Raw genomic sequence first — 18879 nt, 5'->3', positions numbered from 1 at the left:
CAAGAATACTGCTTTTATCAGAAGGTTTGACTATAATATACTGTCTTCTTTGATGTTTTTGACTATAATACTGTCTGTTTATCAAGATTTTGTCTATAACACGATCTTATTTCGAGAGTTTTAACTACAATACTGTTCCTACAGTTAATTTGACTATGAGTGTAGTCGCTTTTAGAAGTTTCGACAAAAATACTGCTTTCATCAGAAGGTTTGACTATAATACTGACTTCTTTGATGTTTTTGACTATAATACTGTCTGTTTATCAAGATTTTGACTATAACACGATCTTATTTCGAGAGTTTTGACTACAATACTTTTCCTACAGTGAATTTGACTATGAGTGTAGTCGCTTTCAGAACTTTCGTCAAGAATACTGCTTTCATCAGAAGGTTTGACTATAATATACTGTCTTCTTTGATGTTTTTGACTATGATACTGTCTGTTTATCAAGATTTTGTCTATAACACGATCTTATTTCGAGAGTTTTAACTACAATACTGTTCCTACAGTGAATTTGACTATGAGTGTAGTCGCTTTTAGAAGTTTCGACAAAAATACTGCTTTCATCAGAAGGTTTGACTATAATACTGACTTCTTTGATGTTTTTGACTATAATACTGTCTGTTTATCAAGATTTTGACTATAACACGATCTTATTTCGAGAGTTTTGACTACAATACTTTTCCTACAGTGAATTTGACTATGAGTGTAGTCGCTTTCAGAACTTTCGTCAAGAATACTGCTTTCATCAGAAGGTTTGACTATAATATACTGTCTTCTTTGATGTTTTTGACTATAATACTGTCTGTTTATCAAGATTTTGACTATAACACGATCTTATTTCGAGAGTTTTAACTACAATACTGTTCCTACAGTTAATTTGACTATGAGTGTAGTCGCTTTCAGAACTTTCGTCAAGAATACTGCTTTTATCAGAAGGTTTGACTATAATATACTGTCTTCTTTGATGTTTTTGACTATAATACTGTCTGTTTATCAAGATTTTGACTATAACACGATCTTATTTCGAGAGTTTTGACTACAATACTTTTCCTACAGTGAATTTGACTATGAGTGTAGTCGCTTTCAGAACTTTCGTCAAGAATACTGCTTTCATCAGAAGGTTTGACTATAATATACTGTCTTCTTTGATGTTTTTGACTATAATACTGTCTGTTTATCAAGATTTTGACTATAACACGATCTTATTTCGAGAGTTTTGACTACAATACTTTTCCTACAGTGAATTTGACTATGAGTGTAGTCGCTTTCAGAACTTTCGTCAAGAATACTGCTTTTATCAGAAGGTTTGACTATAATATACTGTCTTCTTTGATGTTTTTGACTATAATACTGTCTGTTTATCAAGATTTTGACTATAACACGATCTTATTTCGAGAGTTTTGACTACAATACTTTTCCTACAGTGAATTTGACTATGAGTGTAGTCGCTTTCAGAACTTTCGTCAAGAATACTGCTTTTATCAGAAGGTTTGACTATAATATACTGTCTTCTTTGATGTTTTTGACTATAATACTGTCTGTTTATCAAGATTTTGTCTATAACACGATCTTATTTCGAGAGTTTTAACTACAATACTGTTCCTACAGTTAATTTGACTATGAGTGTAGTCGCTTTTAGAAGTTTCGACAAAAATACTGCTTTCATCAGAAGGTTTGACTATAATACTGACTTCTTTGATGTTTTTGACTATAATACTGTCTGTTTATCAAGATTTTGACTATAACACGATCTTATTTCGAGAGTTTTGACTACAATACTTTTCCTACAGTGAATTTGACTATGAGTGTAGTCGCTTTCAGAACTTTCGTCAAGAATACTGCTTTCATCAGAAGGTTTGACTATAATATACTGTCTTCTTTGATGTTTTTGACTATGATACTGTCTGTTTATCAAGATTTTGTCTATAACACGATCTTATTTCGAGAGTTTTAACTACAATACTGTTCCTACAGTGAATTTGACTATGAGTGTAGTCGCTTTTAGAAGTTTCGACAAAAATACTGCTTTCATCAGAAGGTTTGACTATAATACTGACTTCTTTGATGTTTTTGACTATAATACTGTCTGTTTATCAAGATTTTGACTATAACACGATCTTATTTCGAGAGTTTTGACTACAATACTTTTCCTACAGTGAATTTGACTATGAGTGTAGTCGCTTTCAGAACTTTCGTCAAGAATACTGCTTTCATCAGAAGGTTTGACTATAATATACTGTCTTCTTTGATGTTTTTGACTATAATACTGTCTGTTTATCAAGATTTTGACTATAACACGATCTTATTTCGAGAGTTTTAACTACAATACTGTTCCTACAGTGAATTTGACTATGAGTGTAGTCGCTTTCAGAACTTTCGTCAAGAATACTGCTTTTATCAGAAGGTTTGACTATAATATACTGTCTTCTTTGATGTTTTTGACTATAATACTGTCTGTTTATCAAGATTTTGACTATAACACGATCTTATTTCGAGAGTTTTGACTACAATACTTTTCCTACAGTGAATTTGACTATGAGTGTAGTCGCTTTCAGAACTTTCGTCAAGAATACTGCTTTTATCAGAAGGTTTGACTATAATATACTGTCTTCTTTGATGTTTTTGACTATAATACTGTCTGTTTATCAAGATTTTGACTATAACACGATCTTATTTCGAGAGTTTTAACTACAATACTGTTCCTACAGTTAATTTGACTATGAGTGTAGTCGCTTTCAGAAGTTTCGACAAAAATACTGCTTTCATCAGAAGGTTTGACTATAATACTGACTTCTTTGATGTTTTTGACTATAATACTGTCTGTTTATCAAGATTTTGACTATAACACGATCTTATTTCGAGAGTTTTGACTACAATACTTTTCCTACAGTGAATTTGACTATGAGTGTAGTCGCTTTTAGAAGTTTCGACAAAAATACTGCTTTCATCAGAAGGTTTGACTATAATACTGACTTCTTTGATGTTTTTGACTATAATACTGTCTGTTTATCAAGATTTTGACTATAACACGATCTTATTTCGAGAGTTTTGACTACAATACTTTTCCTACAGTGAATTTGACTATGAGTGTAGTCGCTTTCAGAACTTTCGTCAAGAATACTGCTTTCATCAGAAGGTTTGACTATAATATACTGTCTTCTTTGATGTTTTTGACTATAATACTGTCTGTTTATCAAGATTTTGACTATAACACGATCTTATTTCGAGAGTTTTGACTACAATACTTTTCCTACAGTGAATTTGACTATGAGTGTAGTCGCTTTCAGAACTTTCGTCAAGAATACTGCTTTTATCAGAAGGTTTGACTATAATATACTGTCTTCTTTGATGTTTTTGACTATAATACTGTCTGTTTATCAAGATTTTGACTATAACACGATCTTATTTCGAGAGTTTTGACTACAATACTTTTCCTACAGTGAATTTGACTATGAGTGTAGTCGCTTTTAGAAGTTTCGACAAAAATACTGCTTTCATCAGAAGATTTGACTATAATACTGACTTCTTTGATGTTTTTGACTATAATACTGTCTGTTTATCAAGATTTTGACTATAACACGATCTTATTTCGAGAGTTTTGACTACAATACTTTTCCTACAGTGAATTTGACTATGAGTGTAGTCGCTTTCAGAACTTTCGTCAAGAATACTGCTTTTATCAGAAGGTTTGACTATAATATACTGTCTTCTTTGATGTTTTTGACTATAATACTGTCTGTTTATCAAGATTTTGACTATAACACGATCTTATTTCGAGAGTTTTGACTACAATACTTTTCCTACAGTGAATTTGACTATGAGTGTAGTCGCTTTCAGAACTTTCGTCAAGAATACTGCTTTTATCAGAAGGTTTGACTATAATATACTGTCTTCTTTGATGTTTTTGACTATAATACTGTCTGTTTATCAAGATTTTGACTATAACACGATCTTATTTCGAGAGTTTTGACTACAATACTTTTCCTACAGTGAATTTGACTATGAGTGTAGTCGCTTTTAGAAGTTTCGACAAAAATACTGCTTTCATCAGAAGATTTGACTATAATACTGACTTCTTTGATGTTTTTGACTATAATACTGTCTGTTTATCAAGATTTTGTCTATAACACGATCTTATTTCGAGAGTTTTAACTACAATACTGTTCCTACAGTGAATTTGACTATGAGTGTAGTCGCTTTTAGAAGTTTCGACAAAAATACTGCTTTCATCAGAAGGTTTGACTATAATACTGACTTCTTTGATGTTTTTGACTATAATACTGTCTGTTTATCAAGATTTTGACTATAACACGATCTTATTTCGAGAGTTTTGACTACAATTCTTTTCCTACAGTGAATTTGACTATGAGTGTAGTCGCTTTCAGAACTTTCGTCAAGAATACTGCTTTCATCAGAAGGTTTGACTATAATACTGACTTCTTTGATGTTTTTGACTATAATACTGTCTGTTTATCAAGATTTTGACTATAACACGATCTTATTTCGAGAGTTTTGACTACAATACTTTTCCTACAGTGAATTTGACTATGAGTGTAGTCGCTTTCAGAACTTTCGTCAAGAATACTGCTTTTATCAGAAGGTTTGACTATAATATACTGTCTTCTTTGATGTTTTTGACTATAATACTGTCTGTTTATCAAGATTTTGACTATAACACGATCTTATTTCGAGAGTTTTGACTACAATACTTTTCCTACAGTGAATTTGACTATGAGTGTAGTCGCTTTTAGAAGTTTCGACAAAAATACTGCTTTCATCAGAAGATTTGACTATAATACTGACTTCTTTGATGTTTTTGACTATAATACTGTCTGTTTATCAAGATTTTGTCTATAACACGATCTTATTTCGAGAGTTTTAACTACAATACTGTTCCTACAGTGAATTTGACTATGAGTGTAGTCGCTTTTAGAAGTTTCGACAAAAATACTGCTTTCATCAGAAGGTTTGACTATAATACTGACTTCTTTGATGTTTTTGACTATAATACTGTCTGTTTATCAAGATTTTGACTATAACACGATCTTATTTCGAGAGTTTTGACTACAATACTTTTCCTACAGTGAATTTGACTATGAGTGTAGTCGCTTTCAGAACTTTCGTCAAGAATACTGCTTTTATCAGAAGGTTTGACTATAATATACTGTCTTCTTTGATGTTTTTGACTATAATACTGTCTGTTTATCAAGATTTTGACTATAACACGATCTTATTTCGAGAGTTTTGACTACAATACTTTTCCTACAGTGAATTTGACTATGAGTGTAGTCGCTTTCAGAACTTTCGTCAAGAATACTGCTTTCATCAGAAGGTTTGACTATAATACTGACTTCTTTGATGTTTTTGACTATAATACTGTCTGTTTATCAAGATTTTGACTATAACACGATCTTATTTCGAGAGTTTTGACTACAATACTTTTCCTACAGTGAATTTGACTATGAGTGTAGTCGCTTTCAGAACTTTCGTCAAGAATACTGCTTTTATCAGAAGGTTTGACTATAATATACTGTCTTCTTTGATGTTTTTGACTATAATACTGTCTGTTTATCAAGATTTTGACTATAACACGATCTTATTTCGAGAGTTTTGACTACAATACTTTTCCTACAGTGAATTTGACTATGAGTGTAGTCGCTTTCAGAACTTTCGTCAAGAATACTGCTTTCATCAGAAGGTTTGACTATAATACTGACTTCTTTGATGTTTTTGACTATAATACTGTCTGTTTATCAAGATTTTGACTATAACACGATCTTATTTCGAGAGTTTTGACTACAATACTTTTCCTACAGTGAATTTGACTATGAGTGTAGTCGCTTTCAGAACTTTCGTCAAGAATACTGCTTTTATCAGAAGGTTTGACTATAATATACTGTCTTCTTTGATGTTTTTGACTATAATACTGTCTGTTTATCAAGATTTTGACTATAACACGATCTTATTTCGAGAGTTTTGACTACAATACTTTTCCTACAGTGAATTTGACTATGAGTGTAGTCGCTTTTAGAAGTTTCGACAAAAATACTGCTTTCATCAGAAGATTTGACTATAATACTGACTTCTTTGATGTTTTTGACTATAATACTGTCTGTTTATCAAGATTTTGTCTATAACACGATCTTATTTCGAGAGTTTTAACTACAATACTGTTCCTACAGTGAATTTGACTATGAGTGTAGTCGCTTTTAGAAGTTTCGACAAAAATACTGCTTTCATCAGAAGGTTTGACTATAATACTGACTTCTTTGATGTTTTTGACTATAATACTGTCTGTTTATCAAGATTTTGACTATAACACGATCTTATTTCGAGAGTTTTGACTACAATACTTTTCCTACAGTGAATTTGACTATGAGTGTAGTCGCTTTCAGAACTTTCGTCAAGAATACTGCTTTCATCAGAAGGTTTGACTATAATACTGACTTCTTTGATGTTTTTGACTATAATACTGTCTGTTTATCAAGATTTTGACTATAACACGATCTTATTTCGAGAGTTTTAACTACAATACTTTTCCTACAGTGAATTTGACTATGAATGTAGTCGCTTTCAGAACTTTCGTCAAAAATACTGCTTTTATCAGAAGGTTTGGCTATAATACTGTCTGTTTTTGACTATAATACTGTTTTTTCATGATTTTGACCATAATATTGCGTTTTCAGTGAAATTGACAATGACGGCAACTCTTTTCAGGCAATTCGATCATAAACTGTCTTTTTTTCAATCTCCTTGAAAAGAATATGATAGAATTCATCTATTATATATTGAAAGACCCTGTATATTTCAATATTTTTTCAAAATTATAAAGAAATTAGAAGTTTTACGGCAGCCAAGACTTATATTTTTCCAAAATTGTGGTAATTCCGCAGTTGGCACCTTCGCCAAAACGAAGACGATATAAACTAGAGATTCCCTCCGAGTACTTATACAGGGTGAACTAACAAAGTTCTCATTACTGATATCGGAAATTGTTGTTTTTTCTTGTTGCCTCAGGTAGACGAGGGTATCGAAGCCATGTTGTGTTGTTGGTTGCAGCAACTACAAGAATTCGGGGGTCCAGAAGTCGAAAAACCCGATTTACTGCAAGGATCCGGGGGTACGTCCGTAAGGACACCCGCCAGGACAAGTTCGAGTCCTAATTTAGCCAAACAACTTATCGTCGATCCTAGAGTTCGATATAACGTGAGTTTCCAAAACTATAAATATACAGGGTGAGAAGTTATATGTCTAATTTTCCAGGGGGATCTCGTTCAAATGAAACCGCTTCCTTCGATGGGGGGCGGCAACGAATTGAAGGCGAAATCTGTGGAACTGCTCGTCCTGCTTCACGGTTTACGACACGAGAATCTCAATCCTTTCATAGGATGTCTCGCCGAGCCGCCGAGGGCGGCGCTGGTATCGGAATATTGCGCTAGGGGCTCTTTACAGGACGTCTTGCAGCAGGACGACATCAAATTGGATTGGTCGTTTCGACTTAGTTTATTAACGGATCTCGTTAGGGTGAGTATATCGAGTGATTCAATCAAAACCATGAATACTTACTATACCAATTGATGGAAATATACTGTTTTTCTGGGTATTTTGCCTATAATACTGTCTTTTGGGGAAAATTTTGATTATAATTATGTCTTTTGGCGGGAATTTTGTCTATACTTCTGTCTTTTGGGGGGAATTCTGACTACAATACTGTCTTTTGGAGGCAATTTTGACTATAATACTGTCTTTTGGGGGGAATTTTGCCTATAATAGTGTCTTTTGGGGGAAATTTTGATTATAATTATGTCTTTTGGCGGGAATTTTGTCTATACTTCTGTCTTTTGGGGGGAATTTTGCCTATAATAGTGTCTTTTGGGGAAAATTTTGATTATAATTATGTCTTTTGGCGGGAATTTTGTCTATACTTCTGTCTTTTGGGGGGAATTCTGACTATAATACTGTCTTTTGGAGGCAATTTTGACTATAATACTGTCTTTTGGGGGGAATTTTGCCTATAATAGTGTCTTTTGGGGGAAATTTTGATTATAATTATGTCTTTTGGCGCGAATTTTGTCTATACTTCTGTCTTTTGGGGGGAATTCTGACTATAATACTGTCTTTTGGAGGCAATTTTGACTATAATTCTGACTTTTGGGGGGAAATTTGCCTATAATACTGTCTTTTGGAGGAAATTTTGATTATAATTATGTCTTTTGAGATGAATTTTGTCTATACTTCTGTCTTTTGGGGGAATTTTGACTATAATTATGTCTTTTGGGGGGAATTTTGTCTATACTTCTGTCTTTTGGGGGAATTTTGACTATATAATACTGTCTTTTGGAGGGAATTTTGACTATAATTATGTCTTTTGGGGGGAATTTTGACTATAATACTGTCTTTTGGGGGGAATTTTGACTATAATACTGTCTTTTGGGGGAAATTTTGATTATAATTATGTCTTTTGAGATGAATTTTGTCTATACTTCTGTCTTTTGGGGGAATTTTGACTATATAATACTGTCTTTTGGAGGGAATTTTGACTATAATTATGTCTTTTGGGGGGAATTTTGACTATAATACTGTCTTTTGGGGGGAATTTTGCCTATAATACTGTCTTTTGGAGGGAATTTTGACTATAATTATGTCTTTTGGGGGGAATTTTGACTATAATACTGTTTTTTGGGGGGAATTTTGACTATAATACTGTCTTTTGGGGGAAATTTTGATTATAATTATGTCTTTTGAGATGAATTTTGTCTATACTTCTGTCTTTTGGGGGAATTTTGACTATATAATACTGTCTTTTGGAGGGAATTTTGACTATAATTATGTCTTTTGAGATGAATTTTGTCTATACTTCTGTCTTTTGGGGGAATTTTGACTATATAATACTGTCTTTTGGAGGGAATTTTGACTATAATTATGTCTTTTGGGGGGAATTTTGACTATAATACTGTCTTTTGGGGGGAATTTTGCCTATAATACTGTCTTTTGGAGGGAATTTTGACTATAATTATGTCTTTTGGGGGGAATTTTGACTATAATACTGTCTTTTGGGGGGAATTTTGACTATAATACTGTCTTTTGGGGGAAATTTTGATTATAATTATGTCTTTTGAGATGAATTTTGTCTATACTTCTGTCTTTTGGGGGAATTTTGACTATATAATACTGTCTTTTGGAGGGAATTTTGACTATAATACTGTCTTTTGGGGGAAATTTTGATTATAATTATGTCTTTTGAGATGAATTTTGTCTATACTTCTGTCTTTTGGGGGAATTTTGACTATATAATACTGTCTTTTGGAGGGAATTTTGACTATAATTATGTCTTTTGGGGGGAATTTTGACTATAATTATGTCTTTTGGGGGGAATTTTGACTATAATACTGTCTTTTGGGGGGAATTTTGCCTATAATACTGTCTTTTGGGGGAAATTTTGATTATAATTATGTCTTTTGAGATGAATTTTGTCTATACTTCTGTCTTTTGGGAGAATTTTGACTATAATTCTGTCTTTTGGGAGAATTTTGATTATAATTCTATAGTTTTGGCTATAATACTGTTTACTTTTTACCGTTTCATTGGAAAAATTTCTTTTCCAGATTCAATACCTTTTACTGTCTTTTCTGGCAGTTTTGACTATGATACTGCTCCTTTTTGACAGTTTTAATACCTTGTACAGTATTTTTTGACAGTTTCAACTATGATACTGCCCCCTTTTGACAAATTCAATACCTTTTACTGTCTTTTTTGGCAGCTTTGACTATGATACTGCCCCTTTTTGACAGTTTTAATACCTTGTACAGTATTTTTTGACAGTTTCAACTATGATACTGCCCCCTTTTGACAGATTCAATATCTTGTATTGTCTTTTCTGACAGTTTCGACTATGATACTTCTATTTTGACAGTTATATTACCTTGTATTATCTTTTTTGACACTTCTGACTATGATACTCCTCTTTTGACAGTTTTAATACCTTGTATTGTCTTTTTTGACACTTTTGACTATGATAATGCCCTATTTTGACAGTTTTAATACCTTTTGTTTCCTTTTTTGGCAGTTTTGACTATGATACTGCCCCCTTTTGACAGATTCAATATCTTGTATTGTCTTTTCTGACAGTTTCGACTATGATACTTCTATTTTGACAGTTATATTACCTTGTATTATCTTTTTTGACACTTCTGACTATGATACTCCTCTTTTGACAGTTTTAATACCTTGTATTGTCTTTTTTGACACTTTTGACTATGATAATGCCCTATTTTGACAGTTTTAATACCTTTTACTTCCTTTTCTGGCAGTTTTGACTATGATACTGCCCCCTTTTGACAGATTCAATATCTTGTATTGTCTTTTTTGGCAGTTTTGACTATGATACTGCCCCTTTTTGACAGTTTTAATATCTTGTACCGTCTTTTTTTACACTTCTGACTATGATACTGTCCTCTTTTGACATATTCAATATCTTGTACTGTTTTTTTTGACAGTTTGACTATGATTATGCCTCCTTTCGACAGTTTCAATACTTGTACTGCCTTATTTGACACTTTTAACTATGATACTGCCCCCTTTTGACAGTTTTAATACCTTGTACTGTCTTTTTTGACAATTTCAATACTTTGTACATTGTTTTTTCGACAGTTTTGTCTATAAATTTTTACTGATTTCGATCCATTAAGACAAAATTTTTCATGTTTTTCATTCCAACAGGGAATGAAATATTTACATTCCACTCCTATAAAAGTACACGGATATTTGACTTCGAGAAATTGCGTCATAGACGCTAGATGGGTTCTCAAAATAGCCGATTACGGCTTACCAGCTTTCTACGAAGCGCAGGGTATACCGCCTCCAAGTAAAACCGCAAGAGGTGAGTACAAGATTTTAAATAAAATTCACACCAATATCCAAATTTCATAAGAATTTTTTATATATAATTAAAAGTTGCGAAGCGCCCACTTGGCGTCTCGAGTAGCTTTCCCTGTATATAATATAAGAAAGAATACAAATAAAACACATTTGAAAATATTTATTATCAAAAATTCCACGTTTCATGTCTCTGGACATGACCTCGGAAGCACGCAAGCCCCGGTTGTAGTGTCCCTTAGATATCCCGATTTACATCTACATCCCTCCATACAAACTTGGGGACAAACTGTAGAATTTCGACGTAAATTCTGACATGTTCCTTCCACGTTTGAACAAGTAGCACAATTTTCGTAGTACTCGTTAGATTGGCAAGCTGTAACTGTTGAAAAAATATTTAGTAATAAAAGTTTATTTCCATTTGTCTCGCTGTAAGTTACGCTTTTGGTCATAGCGGGTCTCATCAGCGCAATATCGAATGAACAATCGAAATTTCGTTATTGAAACGGTTATTTCGACGATAAATAAGCGAATCCCGTTTCTATATAATCCGGAAAAGATATTCGGTAGGGGATGAAAGTCATTTTCTGTTTGTTTATTATCGTTAAGAAAAATTTACCCTCGTATAAGTGATTTTTGATCATTATCAATTTAAAATGAATAGTTTCATTCACTTATCTATTAATTTAGTGATACTTGATTATAATACCGCGTTTTTTTACTGGTTTTAACTCGAATTTTGTCTTTTTTTAGCTTATTTGACTATGTTACTGTCTTTGATAGTACTTTTGCCTATAATATTGCTGTTTTCCACTGGTTTCGCCTATAAATCCGCTTTTTTTGACTGGTTTTGCCTATAATACTGCCATTTTCACTGGTTTTGCCTATAATACTGCCTTTTTTCACTATTTTCGCCTATAATACTGCCTTTTCCACTAGTTCCGCTTATAATACCGCTTTTTTACTGGTTTTGCTTATAATACTGCCTTTTTTCACTATTTTCGCCTATAACACTACCTTTTTTCCCTATTTTCGCCTATAATACTGCTTTTTCTACTAATTCCGCTTATGATACCGCTTTTTTGACTAGTTTTGCCTATAATACTGCCTTTTTTCACTGATTTTGCCTATAATACTGCCTATTTTCACTATTTTCGCCTATAATACTGCCTTTTCCACTAGTTCCGTCTATAATACCGCTTTTTTGACTGTTTTCGCCTATAATACTACCTTTTTTACTGGTTTTGCCTATGATACTGCTGTTTTCCACGGGTTTCGCCTATAATACCTCCTTTTTTTACTGTTTTTGCCTATAATACTGCCTTTTTCACTATTTTCGCCTATAATACTGCCTTTTCTACTAATTCCGCTTATGATACCGCTTTTTTGACTGGTTTTGCCTATAATACTGCCTTTTTTCACTGGTTTTGCCTATAATACTGCCTTTTTTCACTATTTTCGCCTATAATACTGCCTTTTCCACTAGTTCCGTCTATAATACCGCTTTTTTGACTGTTTTCGCCTATAATACTACCTTTTTTACTAGTTTTGCCTATGATACTGCTGTTTTCCACGGGTTTCGCCTATAATACCTCCTTTTTTTACTGTTTTTGCCTATAATACTGCCTTTTTCACTATTTTCGCCTATAATACTGCCTTTTCTACTAATTCCGCTTATGATACCGCTTTTTTGACTGGTTTTGCCTATAATACTGCCTTTTTTCACTATTTTCGCCTATAATACTGCCTCTTCCACTAGTTCCGTCTATAATACCGCTTTTTTGACTGTTTTCGCCTATAATACTACCTTTTTTACTGGTTTTGCCTATGATACTGCTGTTTTCCACTGGTTCCGCCTATAATACCTCCTTTTTAACTGTTTTTGCCTATAATACTGCCTTTTTTGTCTGTTTTTGCCTATAATACTGCCTTTTCCATTGGGTCCGCCTATAATACCGCTATTTTGACTGTTTTCGCCTATAATACTGCCTTTTTTAATGGTTTTGCCTATGATACTGCTGTTTTTCACGGGTTTCGCCTATAATACTACCTTTTTCCACTGGTTTCGCCTATAATACCGCCTTTTCTGACTGTTTTTACCTATAATACTGCATTTTTTCACTGGTTTTGGCTATAATATTACCTTTTTCCTCAGGTGATGCCTACAATACTGCCTTTTTTACCGGTTTTGACTATAAAATTACCTTTCTTCACTAGTTTTGCCTATAATATTGCCTTTTCAACTGGTTCTGATTATAATACCGCCTTTTTTCACAGATTTTGCCCATAATATTGCCTTTTTTCACATGTTTTGTCTGTAATACTGTCTATTTCAGGAGATTCGACTCTTTTTTAGCGTATTTGACTATGCTATAGTCTTTTCTTACTGGTTTTGGTCTTTGCAGGTCTCATCAGCACAAAATCGAATAAATTATCTGTATTTCGTTATTGAAACGGTTATTTCGAGACAGATAGAGTTTGAAAAAGTTTATCTAGGCTCTATATAGCGCGGAAAATATATTCGATTGAGGTTTAATGCTATTTTCTGTTTATTTTTTATCGTTATATACAAACCTACACTCGTATAAGTAATTTTTTAACGCTATAAATCTGTCGCGGCATGTTTACGTCACGTAAATTGTGTATACAAGTTGAAAATATACAGTCTTCAATCACTTATCGATTAATATAGTGACATTTAATTCATTTCCTGTTTCACTGGAAAAAAATATCTGCTCAATAATATTATATATAATGAATGAACGTACTTGTAGCTGCGTCGCTTTGAAAAACGATTATAAATAAACAAATTAAACTTATTATTCTCATTTTCGATTATCAACTGCATTAAATGTATTCGTTAAAGTTCTCTTTATACCTACTGCTGAATAGATAACGATATAACAATTCATTTATCTATTGGTAGAACGTATTTATCGATAATTAGGCGAAAATTGCGTTTTTTTTTATGTAAAATACGAAATAGAGAGGAAATTGTGTGAGTTTTCGATCGGTTTAGGTAATTTTGGACCTCGTCAGCGTAACGTATCGTTTTCACAGTGGATTTTTGGTGGTTTCTACTGCTAAAGAGAATATTTTTCAGTACTTTTGACAATCTACAATTTGATATAATCTTTTTAACGTCGTTTTTATTATAATATTCTCTTTTCAGCGATATTGAAAATGATTGTGGACTTTTTTCAAAATGATCAATGATGATACCGACTTTTTTCAGCGTTATTGACAGTACTATAGTATTTTTTTGTAGAATCGAGTATAATACAGCCTTTTTTCACTGAGTTTGCCTATAATACCACCCTTTTCACTGTTTTTGCCTAATATACTAAATTGTTTCACTAGTTTTGCCAATATTATTGCCCTTTTCACTGGTTTTGCCTATAAAATTGCCTTTTTGACTGTTTTTGCTTAATATATTGCCTTTTTTCACTGGTTTTGCCTATAATACCACCCTTTTCACTGTTTTTGCCTAATATACTAAATTGTTTCACTAGTTTTGCCAATATTATTGCCCTTTTCACTGGTTTTGCCTATAAAATTGCCTTTTTGACTGTTTTTGCTTAATATATTGCCTTTTTTCACTGGTTTTGCCTATAATACCACCCTTTTCACTGTTTTTGCCTAATATACTAAATTGTTTCACTAGTTTTGCTAATATTATTGCCCTTTTCACTGGTTTTGCCTATAATACTACTTTTTAACTAGTTTTGCCTAGAAGAGTGCCGTTTTTCACTGTTTTTCAGTATGATACTGCCTTTTTCACTGGTTTTGCCTATAATACTGCCTTTTTAACTAGATTTGCCTATAATATTGCCTTTTTCTACTGGTTTCACCTATAATACTGCCTTTTTCACTAGTTTTGCCTATAATATTACATATTTTTACTGGTTTTGCCTATATTAGTGCCGTATTTCACTGTTTTAAGTATAATACTGCCTCTTTCACCAGTTTTGCCTATAATACTGCCTTTTTAAACTAGTTTTGTCTATAATATTACATATTTTTACTAGTTTTGCATATATTAGTGCCGATTTTCACTGTTTTTAAGTATAATACTGCCTTTTTTACTGGTTTTGCCTATAATATTGCCTTTTTCTACTGGTTTCACCTATAATACTGCCTTTTTCACTAGTTTTGCCTATAATATTACATATTTTTACTGGTTTTGCCTATATTCGTGCCGTTTTTCACTGTTTTTAAGTATAATACTGCCTTTTTCACCAGTTTTGCCTATAATACTGCCTTTTTAAACTAGTTTTGTCTATAATATTACATATTTTTACTAGTTTTGCATATATTAGTGCCGATTTTCACTGTTTTTAAGTATAATACTGCCTTTTTTTACTGGTTTTGCCTTCTTCTACTGGTTTCACCTATAATACTGCCTTTTTTCACCAGTTTTGCCTATAATACTGCCTTTTTAAACTAGTTTTGCCTATAATATTACATATTTTTACTAGTTTTGCATATATTAGTGCCGATTTTCACTGTTTTTAAGTATAATACTGCCTTTTTTCACTGGTTTTGCCTATAATATTGCCTTCTTCTACTGGTTTCACCTATAATACTGCCTTTTTTCACCAGTTTTGCCTATAATACTGCCTTTTTAAACTAGTTTTGCCTATAATATTACATATTTTTACTGGTTTTGCCTATATTAGTGCCGTTTTTCACTGTTTTTAAGTATAATACTGCCTTTTTCACCAGTTTTGCCTCTAATACTGCCTTTTTAAACTAGTTTTGCCTATAATATTACATATTTTTACTGGTTTTGCATATATTAGTGCCGATTTTCACTGTTTTCAAGTATAATACTGCCTTTTTTCACTGGTTTTGCCTATAATACTGCCTTTTTTCACCATTTTTGCCTATAATACTGCCTTTTTCTCTAGTTTTGCCTATAATATTACATATTTTCACTGGTTTTGCCTATAATACTGCCATTTTTAACTAGTTTTGCCTATAATATTGCCTTTTTCTACTGGTTTCACCTATAATACTGCCTTTTTTCACCAGTTTTGCCTATAATACTGCCTTTTTAAACTAGTTTTGCCTATAATATTACATATTTTTACTGGTTTTGCCTATATTAGTGCCGTTTTTCACTGTTTTTAAGTATAATACTGCCTTTTTCACCAGTTTTGCCTCTAATACTGCCTTTTTAAACTAGTTTTGCCTATAATATTACATATTTTTACTGGTTTTGCATATATTAGTGCCGATTTTCACTGTTTTCAAGTATAATACTGCCTTTTTTCACTGGTTTTGCCTATAATACTGCCTTTTTTCACCATTTTTGCCTATAATACTGCCTTTTTCTCTAGTTTTGCCTATAATATTACATATTTTCACTGGTTTTGCCTATAATACTGCCATTTTTAACTAGTTTTGCCTATAATATTGCCTTTTTCTACTGGTTTCACCTATAATACTGCCTTTTTTTCACCAGTTTTGCCTGTAATACTGCCTTTTTCACTAGTTTTGCCTATAATATTACATATTTTCACTGGTTTTGCCTATAATAGTGCCGTTTTTTCACTGGTTTTGCCTATAATAGTGTCGTTTTCACTGTTTTTAAGTATGATACTGCCTTTTCCACTGGTTTTGCCTATAACTTTGCCTTGTTTCACTGGTTTTGCCTATAACTTTGCCTTGTTTCACTGGTTTTGCCTATAACTTTGCCTTGTTTCACTGGTTTTGCCTATAACTTTGCCTTTTTTCACTGTTTTGCATATAATTTTGCCTTGTTTCACTGGTTTTACCTATAATATTGCATTTTTTTTAGCTTATTTGACCAGAATACCGTCTTCTTTCTTCTATTTGAAATCTTTTTCAGTATTATCCATTCTTCTATGACATATTTTCCGACCTACAAGCCTCACTAAATATCAATTCGACTTGATTAACTCCATTTATTATTACGATTCCATCATTTACTACACAGAAACATTATTTACAACGAAATTCTAAAAATTTTGGCATCAGTTGTATCAATATTGATTATAATTATAAATAATAGTTATTTCTATGAATAATAGACCGGTTTCGGTATTTTTGAGCTTCGTCAGCATAGCATCATCGCTTTGAAAAGGGTATGAAGCCAAAAGGACATTAATTTTTCCAAAATTTTTCACTTTCTTCGTTGATCCAGTTTCTTCTGTCCAAAAGACCCAAAGTCCGTTCTAAATTCTTATGTTATTTTCGGTATGGACATTTCTTAGCATTATTGACATATCCGTCATATTCTAGAGCTACTATGGACAGCTCCCGAGCTCCTACGACATAGTAGCTTGAGGAAGAAAGGTACCCAAGCCGGTGACGTATTTTCCTTCGGGATAATCTTACAGGAAGTAGTGGTAAGAGGGGAGCCGTTTTGTATGCTAGCCCTTACCCCGGAAGGTAACGAAAAAAATACTTTCAACTCGTCAAAACCCTTCAAATTCTCTTCAAAATTACAGAAATCATAGAGAAGATTAAACGACCCCCTCCCCTGATCCGACCTTCCGTGAGCAAAGGCGCCGCCCCACCGGAAGCCATAAATATAATGAGACAATGTTGGGCTGAGCAAGCGGAAATGCGTCCCGACTTCAATACGGTTCACGATCAATTCAAAAAATTGAATCACGGCAAAAAGGTCAATATCGTCGATACAATGTTTCAAATGTTGGAAAAATATTCGAATAATTTGGAAGAGTTGATCAGAGAGAGGACGGAACAGCTGGACATCGAAAAGAAGAAAACGGAGCAATTATTGAACAGGATGTTACCTAGGTAAGGAGAATTTTTATGTTTTGAGGTCAAAAATTATTTGTATCAGTCTATAACGTCTTTTAAAGTATCAAATTTCGTCCACATCTCTCTGTAATATATTAAAAGTTAGTTTCGAAAGTCCCTCGTATCATATATATCGTTATTACATGATAATTCGTACATAAAAGATCTCAGGAACACGTTTTTGTTGTCAATTTCATTATGGCATCGTTTAAAGTATCAAATTAGGCTTAAATCGATCTATAATATATTAAAAGTTAGTTTTGAAAGTCCCTCGTATCATATATATCGTTATTACATGATAATTCGTACATAAAAGATCTCAGGAACACGTTTTTGTTGTCAATTTCATCATGGCGTCGTTTAAAGTATCCAATTAGGCTTAAATCGATCTATAATATATTAAAAGTTAGTTTCGAAAGTCCCTCGTATCATATATATCGTTATTACATGATAATTCGTACATAAAAGATCTCAGGAACACGTTTTTGTTGTCAATTTCATTATGGCATCGTTTAAAGTATCCAATTAGGCTTAAATCGATCTATAATATATTAAAAGTTATTTTTGAAAGTCCCTCGTATCATATATATCGTTATTACATGATAATTCGTACATAAAAGATCTCAGGAACACGTTTTTGTTGTCAATTTCATTATGGCATCGTTTAAAGTATCCAATTAGGCTTAAATCGATCTATAATATATTAAAAGTTATTTTTGAAAGTCCCTCGTATCATATATATCGTTATTACATGATAATTCGTACATAAAAGATCTCAGGAACACGTTTTTGTTGTCAATTTCATTATGGCATCGTTTAAAGTATCAAATTAGGCTTAAATCGATCTATAATATATTAAAAGTTAGTTTTGAAAGTCCCTCGTATCATATATATCGTTATTACATGATAATTTGTACATAAAAGATCTCAGGAACACGTTTTTGTTGTCAATTTCATTATGGCATCGTTTAAAGTATCAAATTAGGCTTAAATCGATCTATAATATATTAAAAGTTAGTTTTGAAAGTCCCTCGTATCATATATATCGTTATTACATGATAATTCGTACATAAAAGATCTCAGGAACACGTTTTTGTTGTCAATTTCATTATGGCATCGTTTAAAGTATCCAATTAGGCTTAAATCGATCTATAATATATTAAAAGTTATTTTTGAAAGTCCCTCGTATCATATATATCGTTATTACA

The 18879-nt window shown here is 32.5% G+C and overlaps 1 protein-coding gene across 3 annotated transcripts in view; it reads left to right on the top strand.

Annotated features, from left to right (window-relative positions):
• LOC130442650 (retinal guanylyl cyclase 2) overlaps positions 1-18879 on the top strand; it is a 47168-nt gene that overhangs the window by 15470 nt on the left and 12819 nt on the right. For 2 of the 3 annotated variants that reach the window (XM_056776954.1, XM_056776955.1), the window contains exons 7-11: positions 7022-7210; positions 7268-7528; positions 10724-10883; positions 17147-17296; positions 17356-17668. In XM_056776954.1, coding sequence (XP_056632932.1) covers positions 7022-7210; positions 7268-7528; positions 10724-10883; positions 17147-17296; positions 17356-17668 — 1073 coding nt within the window. The remainder of the gene's footprint in view (positions 1-7021; positions 7211-7267; positions 7529-10723; positions 10884-17146; positions 17297-17355; positions 17669-18879) is intronic. The other variant, XM_056776956.1, reaches the window with a different exon arrangement.

The sequence above is a fragment of the Diorhabda sublineata genome, chromosome 4, assembly GCF_026230105.1.
Source record: "Diorhabda sublineata isolate icDioSubl1.1 chromosome 4, icDioSubl1.1, whole genome shotgun sequence".
In the NCBI taxonomy this organism is placed as follows: Eukaryota; Metazoa; Arthropoda; class Insecta; order Coleoptera; family Chrysomelidae; genus Diorhabda; species Diorhabda sublineata.
This window is presented reverse-complemented; position numbering and strand designations above follow the sequence as displayed.